Genomic DNA, 20910 nt, shown 5'->3' with positions numbered 1-20910 from the left:
TAAATGTAAAAATAGCAGAAAATCGTAAATATTGCATTTTTCTTAAAGATTTTAGTGTTTTTAAGTGTCAGTTTCTACATTATCTGACTTAATAAGTTCTATTGTTTTATTTGGACTTTGATATTTTAATAAGATGAAAAACAGACAGCAGAGTTCATGTATATAAGTGAAAGTTTATTTCTGCACATTTATGATAAACAAAGTGTCTTTCAGATCAATAAATGATTTCAGCTGTGAATCTAGAAAATCTGTTCATGTTCACTAAATATTCATCAAAATATTCATCTGTTAAATAAAAATCTAGAGACAAAAACAACAGATATAATAGAAAAATAAAAAAAGACTTCAGACTTGATTCAGATTCTGAACATCAACTCTTCTTTATACTTGATTCTAAAATATTTAATTTAATTTCATTTCAAATCTGAAATTATTACATATTTACTTCACACCCACATTCACTAGTTCAGATTTTATTAAGAAAACCAGTCAAAATTAAGTCACAGTTTAGTTCAGATTTTAGTCTCTAAAACTAAAACACAGATTTTCCTTAAAAAGGCAGTTTAAAAGTTTTCTCTCTCACACAAACACACACACACAGGCTATATTTATAATCAATACATTAATTTGATGATGTGTCACTCCCCCCATCCTACTTTCTGTCGCCCCCCTCTCCTCCTCCAACTCCTCCTCTCCGCTTCCTGTACAGCTTGTGCGCCTCGATGATCTCCTTGACGACAGACGGGTCGTCCAGAGTCGACACATCACCGAGATCACTGGTCGCGTCCATGGCAACCTTCCTGAGGATCCGCCTCATGATCTTCCCAGAACGGGTCTTTGGTAGCCGCTTCACCACCTGAGAGACAGAGTGACATCACTGCACTGCAAAAGGAAATACTGGCTCCTGATTGGCTGACAGGTGGCTCCATGTTAGAATTAACAGAAGAGGTACATAAAACACCTGGAGACGAGTTACTGAAGTAAAAGTACATAAAGTATTATCAGCTAAATGGACCTAAAGTACATCATGAACCCTTTAATGTCTCACCAGGAAGTGCTCTGGGACAGCGTATTTGGCGATCTTTGTGGCGATAAGTTCTCTGAGCTGCTGAAGGATGGCAGGGGGGTCGTCACTGAGTTCCTCCTTCAAAACCACAAAGGCAAACGGTACTAAAAACACACACACACACACACACACAAGTTAACTTCACATTTATTAAATAGCTGAAATCAAATAAATAACTTTAAATGTTTCACTTTTTCATTTGTCATTTTGTAAACTCTAATATTTAATATAATTAACAGAGCTGGAGTGGATTAACCTTTCATTTAAACCAAAGAACACTTCCTCTTTGGGTTTATTCAAATTATAATAATTTATAATAATTATAATTATAACAAAATTATAAATAATATTTATCCTTTTTATATATTAATACATATTAATCTATTAATTTACATTATCAATTTATATAGTATTTATCTATTACATATTATATTTTGTACACTATTTATATATTTTGATTTTATTCATAGTTTTTTATTTGAGATTAAGAAATTGAGAATTTAATTCTTATTTCTCAGACACAGGGGTTTGTAATACTGTGTTGTTTTCAATAAAGAGAGAGGAAGAAATTTATCTAAACTTCCTGCCTCTAATATGATTGGTGGATAAATTCCTTGCAGCTCTCTGATTGGTTCTTTATTATTTTGGCAGCAGGTCACTTGACGGACCAGCAGGAGGAAGCAGAGAGTCACAAATCAAACTAATTTCTTCCCATCTCACTTCAGTTCACCTAAGACTTAACAATAAACCAAAAGACAAAATTGTGACATTTCTGTATAAATAAAAACACAAATATGAAGTAAAAGTAAATATGTAACTTTAGAAGAAAGAAAATAAATTCAAGTTTGAATACATTTAAAAATGTAGGAAATGTGTATGCATTCTGATCTAATGTATCGATCAATTTTAAAAAAATAATTAAGAATCAAATTTTGTAATAAATCCAGCAAATTATTTTCCTTCATTTCTTTTCTACAGCAAAAGTTTTTCGTATTTCTGGTGGCATAACTGGCTAAATAGGGTTAGGGTTAGGGATAGGGTTAAGGAAATAAAAAAAATAATAACATAAAATCAAATCAAATTTCTTGCATAAACTATCAATTTATGCACTCATTTCATACATATATTCTCTTTTCTGCAGTAAAAGTTGCAGTGAATTCTGAGGTAAATTCAAAATTTGGTTACCTTTATACCTTTAGTTTGAAAGTGCCACCTGACACAGACTGGACAGCAGTGCTTTGACACTCACCTTCCCCTTTGATGTCATGTGGGAATCCAATCACAGCTGTCTCTGGAACAGCTGGATGTTCATCCTGCAAAACAGCACAAACACAAACGTGATTCATAGAAAGGAACAAACTTTTTAGGTTCAGATTGTTTGTGTCTGACAACATTATGTAAAGGATCCCTACAGAGACAGACCTGTAAGATCCTTTTAGTTTAACCATAAACAGTCGTTATATCGCTCTCTTCAGAGACACCGGACTCCATTGACAAAAAAAATGTCACTTTACCTAACAGAACGTAGGAGCTGCTGGTTACTGCTGCCTTCTGTGAGGTAAAGTGGCATTTTTGTCAATGGAGTCTGGTGTCTTTAAAGACAGTGATATAACGGCTGTTTGTGGTTAAAAACAAACACTTTTAGTGGACGTACTTTGATCAGGCACAGTTGTCCCAAAGGATTACACTACAGCCATTGCAACCTGTTTGGCGGCTGCTGGCTGACGTGATCTACTGGACCAATTCCAACACTTTTTGCACCTACCAGTGATTTAGACACCAGGATATATACAAATAAGGCCCAGGTTTAAACATAGCAGAGTTCTCCTTTAAGATTCTCTTAAGTTGAAGAAATGTTAAAGGTATCACGATGCCAAATCTCTGATTCTCATAATTCAGTTTGGTTAATATGTTGTGATAGTAAGAGCATAATGAAGATAATATGATCAGAGTAATACTCTGTATAATCAGTGTATATTTCGATGTCTCACCAGAGCATCCTCTATCTCCGCCGTACCGAGGCGATGGCCACTGACATTGATGACATCATCCATCCGGCCCGTTATCTGGTAGTAACCGTCTTCTGACCGGTATGCTCCATCACCACTAAAATAACAGCCTGACAGACAGAAACCCATCAGCTCACAGGACTGGGATCATTAAGTGAACAATTGTGGTGTGTTTCAGCTTCACTGACCAGGAAACGGTTTGAAATATGCATCGACGAATCTCTGGTGGTCACCATAGATGCTCCGAGCCATTCCGGGCCACGGCTGGCTGATACATAGGGCGCCACTGACAGAGTCACCAGACAGACATTCACCCTGAGGATCACACAACAACGAGGGTCATTAATGTTTTGTAGCTGTAGAAATATTTTGTGCATGTGTAAAAAAGTTCTGTGCCAGCACGTATATAAAACTTTCTACACATGTGCAAATTATATCTGTGTGCGCAGAGATGTTTCTACAGTTGCTACATATTAATTTATTCTTATTTCCTTCCATAATACAGGACAGTGGAGGTACACTCCCCACGCAGAGCTCCATCAAAGAATCAAGCTATCAACCAAACTCTGTGCAATGTAGCTAACAAGTAGTAAAACGTCATAGTTTCATAGCAGGACCAGTTAGCTTTAGCCTCAGTATTCATGTGACAGCTGTAGCTACTTTGCAGATTTTATGCAGTAAAACAATTGGAATTCTAGATTAAACTACCAATACAATGTACAATTATAATGTCATATACTGTATGTGAAAATAATAATATTATTGAAGAGGTAATTCTGCTGCATATCCAGTATTTTGAGTTTTAATACTACGGTATGGTTTGCTAATAATGTTGTAATCTAAAAGTAAAATGATGATTGCAGAACTATTTCTTGTAATTGGTATTGCTACTGTCACTCTAATAAAAGGAAAAATACAAGACAGTTCAGGTTCACTCGTTACAGTTTTATAAAATATGGGACACAACAGAACAGGAACAAGCTCATTGTTATTGTGTAAATACAGACATTTTCCACACCGAGAATGAGGCCACAGTTAAGTGGTGTAAATTAAATCCAGCAGAAACTGTCTATTAAAACACATAAGGGCTGTCCTCATCAGCATTACAGTGCAGTTAGTGTTAATTCTGAGAGGATTGGAGTGAAAGTGAAGTGAACTCAACCGCCTCTGAGGATGACATGTGAAACTGAAGGAGGCCTAATCTAATCTAATCTACACTCAGTAACCAGTGATGATGAAAAACCCTCGAGCGCCTGCAGATTACACTTCTTCAACAGAGGGAGGGAAATGGGGAAACTAGCGGATAATTAATTTGGGGGAGCTGCGATCATCCCAACAGATCCCGAAAGTCTGTTAATCAAAGCAAACAGATGCTGCTGGTCCTGTTTTAATTGAAAGATTAAACTGAGAAAGAGGGACAGGGGTGTCATTCGAAGGTTTATTTGACCTCTTACATCTAAAAGTCAAGTGGAGCTAACGAGACGCAGAGATTGATGGGGGATCAGATCTGAAGCTGATTGGAGCTCAATGGAAACCACTCACTCAGAGATCCTCGAAGTCTTTCAAATCAATCAACAGAGGACACTTTCCTCAACAGAATCTACATATTTTATGTTCTGATTTCAAATTTTTTTATTTCTTTATTATATCTTTATATCTTTTATTTTGTTGTTCTCAGCAAATCACATGTGCAGAGACAAACAATGACTTGATCATAAGTCAACACATCAAGTGTTGTCTGTGCATCCAAAGTCAGATACACATCGATGAATTACGAAACAGGCCTACTTTAAAGTGACTATAAAGCTTAAACTACAGAGACATGTAAAACAACGACAAAGAGACTCAAACTGAACACAAATAGAAACCAAACGACTATAAAGAGAGCAAAAACAACCACAAAGAGATCCAAAATTACTACAAAGAGACAAAAAAACAACCTCAAAGGAACCTGAAACGACTGCAAAGGCACACAAAACAAACTCAAAGAGATGCCAAATGTCTACAAAGAGACGCAAAATGACCACAAGCAGGCACAAAACAACCTCAAGGGGACCCAAAGGATCTCAAGGTGACCTCAAAGAGACACAAAATGACTACAAACAGACAGAAAATAACTACAAAGAAACCCATAGTGACTTTAAAGAGATGCAAAACTACTACAAAAGGATGCAAAACAACATTGAAGGGATAAAAATGTCTAAAAAAGAGACCCAAAGCGACTACAAAAGGAACACAATGCAACCTGAAAGAGATGCAAAACGTCTTCAAAGAAATGCAAAATGACTACATTCACAACCAACCCTAAAGTATGGGTTCAACCTGTAGTAAATAAATCTCTTATATCCTTCTCTCATGCCAGTGCAATAAACATGAAGCTACAGCAATTTATCTTAGTTTAGCATAAAGGCTGGAAACAGAAGGAAGCGGCTAGCTCAGCTCTGTTCTAAGGTAACACAACCCACCTCTCAGCTCTGCCACAGCTCATTGGTTAACACGTGACATCTTATTTGTTTCATCTGCACGGTAACTGAAGGTAAAAAACAACCGTTTGTGGTTTTATGTGCTGAACTTTGTGATGATTTGTGGTGGTGCAGCTCTGTTTTCAAGTCACCTTCTCTCCCATAAGAACAGGTTGGATGCCGAAGAATGGCCTCATCGCCATCGCTGGGATGATGGGAGCTCCTTCTTCTGCAGGACGAGGGGCGATACAGACTCCACCTGTCTCTATAGGGAGAGCAGCAAGGACAAAAACCATCATTTCATATCTCAAAGAGGGAGGGTTTCACTCCTGTGTGCAGCTGGGTTTGTTCTTTAAATATTTGATGATAAATATTTACCCAGGTATTAATGCACCTGACTGACCTGCAGGCTGAAAGATGTGTTTGAAACACTGAGTTAGAAGCTAGGAGGACCCAGACTGAGGTACATCTGCAGATCTTTGTTTTATAGTAGATGATGAAAGTATTTCAACCTATGGAAACCTATATAAATACATTAATTTATAACATAAACAGTGAATACATTTGTAAATTGTAAATACATTTTTATAAATTTGATTAAAATACATGAATAACCTTCACTTCTAAAGCTTAAAATAAATGTAACAGTTGCCTCTGGCTGCCACTAGAGGGCCTCAGATGTTGCCTCTATGTGCAGTTTTAATTTCCTTTAATTTCTTAATTTATTGGGGATTTTTCTCCTTTTAAGAGACAGAAGCAGCTGGCAGACAGTTTAAAGTCTGATTTAAAAACAACACACACACACACACTGTGTAGTGATTGTCGAGGAATTAGGTCACACTCTCACACTGCTGTCAGTGATCCTCGACTGACTTGTCCTGGGGGGTTGTGAGGGGTCATTGTCAGGGGGTGTTTGTGTGGAGGGGGGTGTAAGTGTATTGAGGATTTGATCTTAATTCATTTTCTGCAGAGCTGCAGATGTTCTGCTGCTAATCGTTCAAATTAGGGTTAAAGCTTCGGTAAAGAGAGAATCAGACAGACTTACAGTCAGATCAGCAGTCAGAACCACAAACAAACTGATAAACAAGAAGAGTGACGAGGAGGAGACCTTGTTCTGCAGCGTTCAGGACCTGAGCACCGGTGGAGATGGTCCTCCTGCATCATCAGGTATGTAACATCTTACGAGATCCACACTGACACATCTCAACAACTGTTGGCTGGACGGTGTAGTTTGTAGCACAGGGCGACCAACAGAGGATTTTTAAAGGCTGATATAATGCAGATAGTTTAAAGTACAAAAAAGCCAATAGCCAATTAATCAGTACATATCACCCCCCAGCCACCAACAGCAGGGCACACCCTGCCACACACAGGCAGCATCTGAAAATCACCACCTATTGACATTTAAAATGAGATATATAAAAAATATTGTGATTTTGTCCCAAAAATACCTACAAAATGTAGGGATGCCTCTTGCTGCAATAAATAACCATAGCGAAGCTCTGTGAATACCAGAGTTTCCTCCATAATCTAGACAGCGTGCTGCAGTCGGCTCCAGGGATGGACGGCTTGGGAGCTGGGTGGTTTGCTGCTGGATTAACAGAGCGGAGGATGAAGCTGTTGGAAGGTGAAACCATGACAGACTTTTTGGATTGTTGGCAGGGGTTGGCAAGCTAACAGCTAACACAGACTGCCCTTCTTCTTCTCACCATGCACACTATCAGAGCCAAGTTCCTCCAATAACAACAGTTCATAAAACATTCTGCCTGAGCCAATTAATACATCAGTCAATCCCTTGTATGTGGTTAAATGTCTTGCTAATTATTGGATGGACTTCCATGACACCTGGTTCAGATATTCATGCCCCCCAGAGGATGAATCCCCCTGACTTTGGTGGTTTCAATCTGGCTGCTGGTGGCCTGTTAATCATCTGAACACCTACTCCATAAATCAGCACAAAGTTTGGTTCAGACATTTGTGGCTCCCAGATGATGCATCCTACTGACTTTCATCCAGCATCACCGTGAGGTTCACATTTATAGTCCAGACTGAAACATGTCAACAACTGGACAATCCCACAATGCACTGATTTATAGACTTGTAAATTACAGTTGTCCGACTTTTAATTAAATAAAATAATTTTAAATCAATACTTTATGTCAAATTATTGATTTCTTTTGTACGAAGGAATGTAATAAGGAGGATAATGTACAGCGAGCAGTAGGCATTATTGCAAAATGAACAGGGTGGTACAAGACCCAGGTTAGGTCTGGGTTATAGGCCCCAATAAATATACGTTGTAGTGTTCATCCCATCGTGCCTCCAGCCCAGCCACACTGCTGATTGGCTCACCATGGATTAAAAACATGAAGAGTAACAACAACAACTGGCTACGATTATAGCTGACAGGTTTACAGACATCTCTTTTACAGAGGTGCTCTGTGGAAAAAATGCTTTTGGGGCTGCAGGGAATATTTAGCTGTAATACTGCCAGTGGCCGCTGGGAAAAACTGGAAGTGATGCTGTGTGACCATCCAGTATCTAGTTCTTATAATACATCCATGACACTACCCTCTTTAGGAGCTGCTACAGCTCTAATAGTGGCTGAGTGATTTTGGACTCATTAGGTACATGGCTTTGATGTTAGGCAGTGTCCCTGTTGGATGTCACTGTATCTCACCATTAGACTCTCCATATGGTGTATATCTACCAACAAGCGGAGCTGTTGTTGGTAGCTGAGTGCTTCAGATTGAATAGATCGACGGGTGGATGGTTTCCTCTTGTGTCAATTTGTTGCTGTTGTGTAAAAGCTGCTAAATGGACACATGTCGTCTCCTCTCGTCTGACCTCATTGTGTTTTATATACCGTGAGGCATTTATGAGCCATCCAGGAGAAGCAGATCACATGACAACAACCTGACACTCTGACACTGAAGGGGCGTTAACCTCGCTAGGATTTCTGATACCTTAAATGAGCTTGATAAGTAGAGTGGCCTGACCTTTATTCGGTAAATGGAAATAAGTGAGTAATAAGGCGACGTTATTAGTGCGGTACCTTTCCAACAACAAGTCAATTCAAAGTGCTTCAAATGAGGCTAAAAACCATTGAGACAAGAAACACAAAGCGACAAAAAATACAAACTAAAGAGATTAAACAGAGAACTGCAGTGCAGTGAATAGAGTAAAGAATAAACAGTCCCAAATGTGACAGCTTAAAGCCCCGATTTTAAAGCACTGAGAGTTGGAGTGTAAATAGATGTTAACCTGTGTGAGTGTGTGTGTGTGTGAGTGTGTGTGTGTGTGTGTGTGTATGTGTGCTGTGTCCTAGCCACGAGTTTGCATAGTTATGAGAACAAATTTTAGTTTTAAACCATTGTGAGGACAGTTCGCCTGGGCCCAACTACAAAGAGCCATTTGAGGGTTAAGACTTGGTTTTAAGGTTAAGGGTAAAATTAGTTTTAGATTAGTGTGTGTGTGTGTGTGTGTGTGTGTGTTCCTGTTCACATAGGTCTCACCCGTCTGCCACCAGGTGTCCACTAAAGGACACCGTCCATCTCCAACCACACTGTGGAACCAGTGCCAGGCCTCGTGGTTGATGGGCTCTCCCACTGTGCGCGCACACACACACACACACACACACACACACACACTTTATATGGTTTCATAAAACTTCTATCAGCTTCCAGTCTTTAAATGTTATATGACTGTGAGTGTTTAATCAGTAGAAAGGAGTATTTACTCTACTCTACTGTATAAAAGGAAAAGTCACTATATCAAAAGACCAAAGACAGGTTACACAGACTTTCACATTCACTCACTAATCCCACTTTGGTAGGTACAGTATAAAGTTTGTGAATAAATATCCCAGTGGAGTTAAATCTCGAGGATTTGTTCTGCCTACAGCTCACGCTTCAGTCTTTGGGTCCACTGGTCCAACATAGGTGGGCAAGGCTCACCCCAGTTTATTGTCATCACTTTATACAAGAGTGCGGAGAATATATTACAATCTATTATCCCAAACCACCTCAGAGATACATTACCTGTGGTTCAAATGTCCGTCACCCAGCAGTGGTTTGAGTGTAAACTGTTACTGTTGCCGACAAACAAAGAAAAGATCGACGACTACAGGCGATGAAACTTCAAAAATGGAGAAAGAAGCAAATTCAAAACAGTCACAACTGTCAGCGAGGACGCTGTCTGATTCTGTGTTAGGGTGAGGGGCCACAGGGGCCACCACAGATCTTAAAAAAAGCTACTTTAAAGTCATAGATTAACTACAGAGTCCAACCTAAGGCAACAGGCTGTTAGTAGGACAACAAGCATCAACATGAAAACACAATTATCATGTCCGACCTGATCCGAGCGTCCTCAGAGACGAGCGGTCGTACTTCTTCACCCAGCTCTCATCATACTTCAGCAGCAGACGCAGAGCCGTCGGAGCTCCGTAAAACTGAGTGATCTTTAGACGCTGAACTGTCTCCCAGTACCTGCCTGAGGAACAACACACACACACACACGAAAACACATGCACATGCTGTCATAAACGATTTGAACTGTAATTCTATGAGTATTCTGACACAGAAAAAATGTTGTCTCCCTGTGACTGAGTTTTTGAAACTGACTCAATTTATACAGCAGCAATGTGCAGGCATGCAGGTATGAAGTGTCCCAAGTGGATTGTTGCGTTAACAAGCAATTTGAGAGCAAGATTTAAGTAATTTAAAAGCATTATTTAAGTAGTTGGAGAACATGCAAAACTGAAGTAATTCAAGAGCAAGATTTAATTATTTGAGAGCATTACTAAAGATATTCAAGAGCATTATTTCACTGATTGGAGAACAAGATATTTCAAGAGCAGGATTTAATAATGTGAGAGCAAGATTAAAGTAATTTGAGAGCACGACTAATTCTCTTCAGACAGACTCTTAATTATCGATGCACTATTTGTCACATCTCGGTGACATGACTTTGTGGAGACTTCCTGTTAGGTCAGGGTGATTAGGTCGTTGAGGTCAGTGAGCGCCAACCGACAGTTAAACGATAGAGGTGAGATAAAGTGGCCTTGCTCTACAGCTGAAGGAAATAAACCAACATTAACAACATTAATGAGTAACCACACACAGGAGAGAGGCCAGTAAAAGTCCCTCCGTTCATTCATCACTCCGCTTGTACCTCAGGAACTTTTACCTCAACCTAAGCTGACTTTAAAAGAAGAAGACGATGAATCTTGATGGCTAATTATATTATCACTTTAAAAAGGACACCAGCAGGCAGAACCGTGCCATTATCAACCATGCAAAAGCATTATGTCAATTGTAACTTGTGAGCCAACAAATACAGCTCAGCTCATGTTAAAACTGCAAACAAAATAACTTGTTCTCCGTTTGTTACACTGGCAGGATGTTCAGATTTCACTGTCTACAACAGGAGGAGAAACAATTTATCTCAAGGACAGAAAAGTGAGAGATGAAAGAAACCCTCTGACAGCTTGTTTCCACTACAGGAACTTTTGTTTTCAGAAACTTCACCCACATTTTGTTCAGAGGAATCAGGGTCTGAATTTAGTTCTTGGCTCCAGAAAAGTCCCATTCTAGTGGCCCAGGATGTATCCGTGTGGAGCTTTCAGCTTTTTCTGATCGCCACTGATTGGTCCAGTCAGACCTTTTCCACAGCATTTCTGAGGTGTAGAACAATAGAAACACAGGCGGTAACTGAAACCGCTTTGAGGTCTTGAGACCTTAACTGTGTCTCTAGTTCTAGATCTTACCTGGGTTTGGGTAGACAGGTGTGCTCTCAAATAGGACGGTGGTGGCGCCGTTACACAGCGGGCCGTACACCACATAGCTGTGCCCTGTTATCCAGCCAACATCCGCCACGCAGCCGAACACGTCACCGTCCCGGTAGTCAAACACGTACTGAAGACAAACCACATGACAACATGATGATTAATGATGGGGAGGTCTGAGAACCTCTAAACATCTTTTATAGCCTCCAACAAAGGACCCGTTACGATAAACACACCTTATGGTTGACACCAGAGCTAATTAGTCTCCACTAAAACATGTGACATGATCATTTTTGTAACATGTCAAATGCAAATGTCAAATACAGTTCAGTACAAGTCAAAGCACAATACGTGAATAAATAATAAACCATAATGCTTTATTGCTTACTTTCACATTTCCCCCCTTTTTTCAGTTTTTCATCATGGGCCAACTTAAAGGGACACTTTAAATATCAGATATATCAAAATATGTCAATAATAATATCAAATATTAGCTTGTGAGCTAACACCAGAAGCGCCTCAGATACGTCCCGTCAAGATGAACGCTGCCTGAAACAGAATACTCGGCTCTAAATGCGATCATAACTTACATGAATAAACTGAAGTATTATTGTTATTTTGGAGTTATCAGAGTACCACTATGGATACTGTCATCAACAAAGGATTTCTAAGATGAACTCCACTAACCTTCAGTCACTTCTGAACTACAAAATATTAATGTCACACAATAATGTTAACAAATACAGGTAAAACGATTTGAATGCACAAAGGCTTACAGATATATGCAGTGAATAATAGAAGTATATTATTAGCATCAGGTCATGTAATGGTGCTAATCTATCTATCTAATCTGAATAATGTGCTACATTGCTACAGAGTGTTGCTCAAGTGCTCGCTGACAAGGCTGTCGTAAGTGGCTTTTGCTCCCATTAATTTATGATCATCTTCAATAGCTACTAAGTGCCACTTTCTGCTGAGCTGCGTTTTTTTTTGTGTTAGTGTCAGTAAATAAAATGTTCGGGTTACACAGCACAGGAAATAGTAAAACAGAGTTAAGATTATAAAATGATGTAAAATGGGGGATGTACGCTAGTTCAGGAAAATAATGAGGTGAACAAACTGTGAATAACTGTCTGATGAGTGAACGTCTTGTTTAGTGTTCAGTGAGCTGAAGGAGTTGTTTTGATCACAAACAAAATGTCTGAGGAGCCAACATGAGGCACCTAGCAACGCCACCTCTCTCCAACCCTCTCGTGTGGTGGTGTCTCTTGCCCTGGCGTGGACTCAGCAGTCCTCCTCTTTTTCAGAAAAAGCAGCTTTTGTTCCGTTTCATCCAAACAAGCAGCGAGCCAAACCCCCCCCGAACACTGAGCTGCTAAGCTGCTTTAGAAATTAGCACTGATAAATATTTGGCAGTGATGGGTAGGAAGGGGGGGGGGTTGTTATGGTTTATGCTTTTATTCAATTATCATCATAAACATCATGTCAATCCCTGCAAACACACAAACAAACACACACATGCAGAAGAAGCAGATGTTTCTGCTTGTCAATCAGAAAAAAAGCTAATTTAAAGCTTTTGGAGGCAGATTTGGCCGCAGGGCTGCGTCCTCTTTGTCCTCCTCTTCGTCCTCTGAGGACAAACAGCAGTGTTTTTGTTCGGCCTGTTGTGTAACTGTTCTCCTTTGTCTTCACTTCCTCATTAAAACACGACCCAAATTAGACACCCACAGAGAAACGAACTCAGCTCCACTCTGGTGTTACAGAACAGACCTCTGACCAGTTTAAAATTCAACACTTTACGAAAGAAATTCAAATATTGCTTATCTGCTACATGTCCTCTCTGTCTGAGGGTCAGCCCATAAACATATACTGACATTTTGGATACAAAGCTGGAGTGTGAGTGCAAAGATGGATTGGTGGTGTGTGTGGTTTTACACTATCTTTGTGAGAACAATCTGCCTGGTCCTCAAAACGTCAAAGGGCTGGTGGACACGGCCCAACTGAGTAAACCAGCACAGAGCAGACGAGGCAGGCAGGAAGTCAGAGAAATAAACGGCAAAGAGAACCCCATCAGTTTTCAAAATTAAAAGCCCCGGACTTTCAATCATATATTCCACCACCACATCAATATTATTTCATAATCAGTGGCACCAGGACACACATCAACCGGTCAGTTTTTAGCACCATGTTCAACAAAAGGTTTGCCTTGGATGAGGGAAAAAATACTTTCACTGTAGCTGCTGTCTGTAGACTACAGCACAACAAAGCAGGCGAAATATGAAATGTAGCTTGTCTGGACATGTTACAAGCATGAAAATCACCCAAATGACCAAATCAACTAAATCTGAGCAAATCAACTAATCAGCCAGGCAAAATGCTCCACGTCTGAAACGCTCCTGAGACGCCCTGAGACAACCACACTAAGGACGGAGCACAAACAGACCGCAGCTGGAACGCGATGCAGACATCTACTGTGGGTTTTCAGGGCAAGTGTCCTCAAAAATACAGAAGACAATAATGTAAATGTGTGCGTGTGTGTGTGTGTACCTGGTGTGTGAGTGACGTGTACAGCAGGTATCCAGCCTGTGTGTGGACAATGCCTTTAGGTTTCCCCGTACTTCCCGACGTGTAGAGAAGAAACAGAAGATCTTCACTGTCCAGAGGCTCCGCGGGACAGACAGGAGACTGAGAGGACATCACCTGGAAGACACCACAGGTACTAACTACCTGTACTACTACTGATACTACTGATAGTACTACTACTGATACCATTGATACCACTACTACTACTGATACTACTACAACACGGCATACAGGTGACTAAGAAGACATCACCTTGAAGACACCAATTGGTAACTGTACTACTGCTGATACTACTACTGCTGTCACCACCACTGCTAAAACATGGACTAACTGATTGTGATCTCTGTCAGTGTGCGTTTCACAAGCAGAACTCTAATCAGTCGTCTTGTGTATCAATAAGTCCATTGATCTGCTGATCTATTGTCTCACCTCCTCCAGGGGGACGTCCAACTGTCCCATCACTGTCGGGTTTTCTGTTCTCTGAGAGACAAACACATGTCGGACGGTCGGGCAGCTCTTCACCGCTGCATCCACTGTAGCCTTCAGGGGGATGAGTCGTCCACCTCTCACACCTTCATTACAGGTGAGGACGGCTTTACACTGAGCTGTGGATACAACACACACCTGGATCAGATCTACACAGCACACACACACACACACACACACCTGGATCAGGTCCACACATTCCTGGATCAGGTCTAGAGATAAACACCTGGATCAGGTCTATAGCCAAAAGTATTTTCTATTTGTAATTTTCTATTTAAAAATGGTTCTAGATTTTTTAAACTTCATTTGATTTCCAATAAAAATAAAAGATACAACAATACAAACAATGTTTGAAAGAAGAAGTTTGTGTTTATATTCATGCTCCCCTGAGGATGATCCCTCATCATTTTAATGACCATGATCTTCCCTCTAGTGCCGCCCTCAGGACAAACATGTTCGCCTGCACTACAGCTGAGACTATGGGAGCTGATAAGTCATCAAGATGTTGGTTCATATTGTGTCTGTAACAAACACTGCAGCCCCCAGCAGCACTGGTCCACTTATTCTTGCACACAGACTCACTCTACAGCTACTAATGGGAGCTACATTCCCGTCATACTTTGCTTCTCTTGCTGCTCAGCTGGCCATGGAAACACCATGTTTTGGTTTGAAGGCAGTGAGTGTTTCCAAAACACTGAAGTCCTTGAGCAGCAAGTCTGACCTCCAGATTTCTGGTGAAACCAACAATTGCTGAGATCTGTAGCTCAGTTTTTATTTGTGGGGGCTGGAATGAGTGGAGGGTGGAGCAGGGTTTAGTCTGATACTGTACAAAGGAACATTGAGGAAATCAAATATGAATGAAAGTAAACAGATACCGATTTGACCTTCATGCTGTTGCAGCAGAGAGAGTGAAAACAGCAACATGAGGCTTATTCCGAATTCAAACTGCCACTGCTGGAAAAAGACAGTATAAACTATTTCAGAAACACATTTCTGAGCAGTGCTTACACACAGATCGCAAATGTTGGCAGTGTCATGACCATCACAAACTGCAGATAAATCTGCCTGAGTCGCAAGTGTGCTGTTTCATTAGATGTCAAAATTCTCCCATGGGGCCAAACAGCTACATGAGTAAAAACTACATGAAACTACTCTTTGCAGCTTAATATTTAAAGCTATATCTATTAATTCCCCCCCATTTTATTAACAAGCTGTAAACACAACATCAGACTCATCATCTTACTCAGTAGTTGTTTCTAACATGTGAGCAACCAGCCGCTTGCTTACTGACACATGATTCAGATCAGAGCGTGGAAGACTCACCATCCTGGATCCTCCCTGCCAGAGCCTCAGAGCTGAAACCTGCAAACACCACAGTGTGCACTGCACCAATTCTGGCGCATGCCAACATGGCTGCCACCGCCAGCGGTGACACCGGCATGTATATGGCCACCCTGTCACCCTTTTGGATCCCATTGCTCTTAAGGGTGTTGGCAAGACGGCAGGTTGTCTCCAGCAGCTCTCTGTTGGACAGACAGCAAGACACTGAGGTTGATGTTGATGATGATGATGTTGATGATGATGATGATGATGATGGTGATGATGATGATGATGATGATGATGATGATGACATGATATCTTCATTGTGGTAATTAGTCACTTTTTAAAATTTACCTCTGTTTTCATTTACTTGTATTTCATTGTGTTTTCGTTCTTCATGAGTCTGTATTTATGACAGTTATGTCAACTTATTCCTTTCGAGAAGCAAGAAATAAAGTTACTATCTTATTCTTTATTTGTAATTTCCCTAGTTTTATATTTGAACACATCTAAGTAAGAATCTTCCCTGTCTTCTAATTTATTCCTGTTTTAATTTGCTCTTGATCCAAATGCTTTCTCCATGTTTACCTGTTGTCTTAATAAATTCCACTGAGTTTGTCCCATCATACTTAGGTATACCATGCTCTTATTTACAGTGTTGAATGTCATTGTAGATAAAATGATAACCATAAAAAAGTAAGTAGAAGCCAGAGGTTATTTGAATAATAGCCTTTGTTTGAGAACTTACAGCACTCTTTTTTGTGTAGTTTTCCTTTTTTTAGGTAAACCTAATTGAGGGAGCAAAATACATAATCAGACAGTACAAGATACAAGCTACGTATTGCTGATATGAAAACAATAAATAATTTAAGTGAAAGAAAAAAGACAGATAGATTCAATTTGCAGTTCATACCAAAAGCATTCAGGTGCTTAATACGTAAATTGGCATTTGATACATTTAAGTTTTGCTGTTGGCTTGAAAATTCACATGAGACATTTCCCATAAATGAAAAGCACATTAACAGTCAACAAGATAAATTAAATCATCAAACACGCACCTTTAGAAGGCAACTTTGCAATATTACCCGTATTCAAGTACATGATGTAATATAACTTATACCACAGTGAATTAGATTTTTGTTTGCCCCGATTCCTAACTGCAATTTGTAGCTTTTCAGTGCCCAATATTCGACTATTAAACTACCAGCTCAACATACGTCGTTTGCATATACTGTTGTACAATCTTTTACATTTATGGTACTGTACATGTATGGTGCTGAGATAACTTCAGGACAGCACACTATGTTGATAAGATAAAGATCAGTATCATCTGCATAGAGGACAGCTAACTATAGGACAACATAGTTATCAAGGTAAAGATCAGTATCGTCTGCATAGAGGGAGGATACAGCTAACTATAGAACAACACAGTAATAAAGATAAAGGTAATTATTGTCTGCATAGTGGGAGGATATCCCAAGAAGATTTCTGTCTGTAGTGCAAATTACATGTTTTCAGATGGTCATACCTGTAGGTGACCTTCACCTCAGTGCCTGGTTCATCTCGCTCCCAGATCAGAGCCACTCGATCTGGATGTTTCTCAACATGGACATCCAGACAGTTCTCTAACAGAAAGACAGACAGATACAGCAGTGCATCAACAGCAAGCCCTTCAAAGTGTCCAAGAAGACAGTGTTATTTAGAGTGCAATATAAATATATTTTCACAGACTTTTTTCTGAGTCCTTTTGGTGACTCCACAGAAAACAAATGGAGGCTGTTAGTCATTGTCATAGGGTCATTGTAGGTGAGAAAAATCTTAAAAAATAGGGAGCCAAGGGAGGGGGGTAATATTCAGAGAAAAGAACTCCAATATTAAAATGATGAATTTATGAGAAAAAAACTCACAATTTTAAATTTTTTGATTATAAAGTCATACATTTCTGTGAATACATCTCATAAAATGAATGGGATTTTAATTTTGGTCAGTGAATCACAATCACTTTATGAGGTTGGATCAACCTCATCACACAGAGCCACTGCTCTCCATGTGATTATGCTTGCAGTGGACAACCTCATTAAATGTTTGCAATCAGATTTAGCAGTAAGGGAAAATTTGTGATTTTATCCCACAAACAAAACAATTCAAAACAATTTTTCTCGCAGAGAAGGGTTGAGGTACAGTTTTTTCTAATAAATTTACCACTCGAATCTCTGAGAACATCAGATCTTTTTCCTCAGAATTTTACCTCCCTCCCCTACTACTCTGTAGTATATATATTTTTTATTTTATTTACAATTGCCCTAATATGCCATATTATGCCAGAGAAAAGATTGAGCTTTTAGTGTAAAAAGATATTTTTGTACACATGACAATGGAAATGTTATTGTATATTGTGCATTAATTATCCCCTGTATCCTATAATTATCGATACCATGTATGCTGTGTCGAGTATACCACCATGAACACACGTCATCGTCTCAGTCGTGTTGAAACTGACACATGATCCTGATAGAAACTGTCTCCAGTTATTCTGTGATTGAAAATTAATCCTAAAATGGATTAAAGACCGAAGATCCTGTTTGTGTCACGCAGATTTACAAAATAATTTATGTAACAAGTGAAAAAAACAGAGCAGATCAAATACAATTCAAATAATCCAGCTGTGGTTATTGAAATATTATTGGATTATTATCAGAGACAGAAAAACAACAGAGAGAACCACAAAGACACAAAACACTGCAGAAACACGCAGTTTCTTTATGCAGTGTACAGTTTCTACATATATGGACTGCCCACTTCATTATGGAGGCCTAGACCTTGTTAGTACCAGGTTGGACCCCTTTTTGCCTCAGAACTGCGATAATTCTTTGTGGCACATATTCAACAAGCTGCTGGAAACATTCCTCAGAGGTTTTGCTCGATGTTGCCATGACAGCATCACAATGCAGTTGCTGCAGATTAGACAGCTGGACATCCCTAAACATCTCTACTGGACCGAGAACTGGATACTGTGAAGTCTAGTGAACTCATCGTCATGTTCAAACCGGAGATGACTTAAGATGTTTCATGGCACGCTTTCCTGCAGGACGTAGCCATCAGGGAACAGGTCCAGTGTGGTCATAATGGGGTGGACATGGTCAGCAAAAGTCCTCAGGCAGGCGCGACATTTAAACAATGCTTGGTTGGTTCTACGGGGCCCCAAAGTGTGCCAAGAAAACATCCTTACACCATCACACCAGCTGCAGCAGCCCAAACTGTTGATGTGACCCAGGGACCCAAGTGTGCAATTATCTATTTGTTATTTACTTTTATTAATTAATTTCTCTATTTATTTATTTGTTCCTGTTCCCAATTGACACTTTAGTGATTTGTTTTGTCCTACATAACAACTGAACAAATGATAAAAATGGTTAAACACATGTGGTTTGTGACACGTTGTTGTAGTTAAACGTTCAGACTGAATGTCTGACTGGGAATGAATTATACTGGGATACTGGGAATATCAGCAGGAGGCAGTGTAGTATAGTAAAAGTATACAAGTATTATTAGCTTCACTGCTGTATTAGCCACAGTATCAGTACTATGTGTACTGTAGTATATCAGTACTACCTGTACTAAAGTATATCAGTAGTTTCTGTACTGCAGTATCAGAAGAATCAGTACTATGTGTAGGACTACTGTATACTATTCACTATATCAGTACTGGTTGTACTGCAGTATCAGCACTACATGTACTGCAGTAACAGCAGTATTGGTACTAAATGGGTGTGTGGTGGAAGTGAGTAGTGGAGACAGGTCTGATCCAGACCTCTGATGTCAGTTTCTGAACTTTTTTCTAATATTTAGGGAATTATTCATCATATTCGCTTGATCCATCCATTGTCTTTACCATTTGTCCTTAAAGGTCACAGAGCGGCTGGAGCCAATGGGCGAGAGGCAGGGTACACCCTGGACAATCGTAGGGCTGACACATAGAGACAGACAACCACTCACATTCACACCGACGGGCAATTTAGAGTCACTAATTAACCTGTGACTGTGTAGCTGTGGGAGGAAGCCAGAGGGAATCCACATACCCAGAGCATGCAAACTCCACGGAGAAAGGCCCCATGCTCAAACGGCAAACTAGTCGACCAGCATATTCATACCTGCAACCCTCTTGCTGAGAGGCATCAGTGCTGCCTCATATACATTTAATCTGTGACCCAAAACATTGGAGACATTTCTTTGTTTTTAGTTTGTTACTTTATGTTGCTTGAAACGAAGAATACTCTTTATTTTATTGTATATGTGTGTATTATTAAAATACTGGAATAACAATAATATAAAATACTGTGACTGCAAAAAATACTAGATCATTACTTATTTGAGATGTGAAGCTGATTACGGAGTACATCTTAGCTGTGATACAAGTACTTTTACAGCAGAACACGGTCAGAGTACTTCTTGGCTGTGGAACAGGATCTTTTACTGCAGAGAATTCTTATTGATCAGCCTATCGGAGGTCATCGATAATCTCTCACCGGACACGTTGAGTTTCCCTCCCAGGAACCAGCGGATCCTCCCGGTACGGAGCTCGCAGTCCCGGACCTGTTGGAACGGTTCCACCCAGCGGAGCCTGTCACTGGCGGCGGATCCCCAGAACTGATCCGGATCAGTGACCGAGAGCCGGTACAGATCCCGGTGGGACAACCGGGACAGCTGGGAGCTCCAGATGCCCGGAGGTGGAGGCGGGGAGGACAGACACCTGGACTGCCCCGGCCCGGACCTGGTCCCGATCCTGGTCCCGGTCTGTGCCGGTCCCGGGGCCGTGCAGCGGCTCAGGAGGGTCCTTAAGAGCCCGGTCCCTCTGCTGCTGTGGGCGGCCATGTTGATCCTCTGCATCCAGAACTGTGAGTGACTCACCTGAGCACGAACACGCGCTCAATCGGTCTCAGGTGCTCTCAGGTGTCCGCAGGTATGGAGGAACTTTAGTGCCAACATCCTGCACACAGTCACGTGACTTTTAAAATAAACAACACTCAGGTATGTTTCTGGCAAATTCCAATTCTTTCTTACCAAATTGTGTTTTATTGTATGTAATTTTATTTCTATTCACATAATTTAATGATATTTTAGTATTTTTATTCTAAAACATAATTTTTTATTATTTCATTTCATTTCGTTTATTTTAAAGATATAATGATTTTCGATAAA

The 20910-nt window shown here is 40.1% G+C and overlaps 2 protein-coding genes across 2 annotated transcripts in view; one reads left to right on the top strand and one right to left on the bottom strand.

Annotated features, from left to right (window-relative positions):
* entpd6 (ectonucleoside triphosphate diphosphohydrolase 6) overlaps window positions 1–20910 on the top strand; it is an 80379-nt gene that overhangs the window by 3928 nt on the left and 55541 nt on the right. The window lies entirely within an intron of this gene.
* On the bottom strand, window positions 653–20726 carry acss1 (acyl-CoA synthetase short chain family member 1). Its single transcript, XM_070841603.1, has 14 exons — window positions 20238–20726; window positions 17240–17336; window positions 15715–15914; window positions 14335–14510; window positions 13870–14022; window positions 11305–11452; window positions 9891–10028; window positions 9053–9145; window positions 5690–5802; window positions 3264–3390; window positions 3058–3185; window positions 2316–2379; window positions 1049–1170; window positions 653–856 (listed from the first exon to the last, which is right to left on the bottom strand). The coding sequence occupies exons 1-14, from the start codon at window positions 20596–20598 to the stop codon at window positions 653–655; spliced, it is 2124 nt and encodes a 707-aa protein (XP_070697704.1). The 5' UTR covers window positions 20599–20726.

Source organism: Pempheris klunzingeri, chromosome 12 (assembly GCF_042242105.1).
Source record: "Pempheris klunzingeri isolate RE-2024b chromosome 12, fPemKlu1.hap1, whole genome shotgun sequence".
Taxonomy (NCBI): Eukaryota; Metazoa; Chordata; class Actinopteri; order Acropomatiformes; family Pempheridae; genus Pempheris; species Pempheris klunzingeri.
This window is presented reverse-complemented; position numbering and strand designations above follow the sequence as displayed.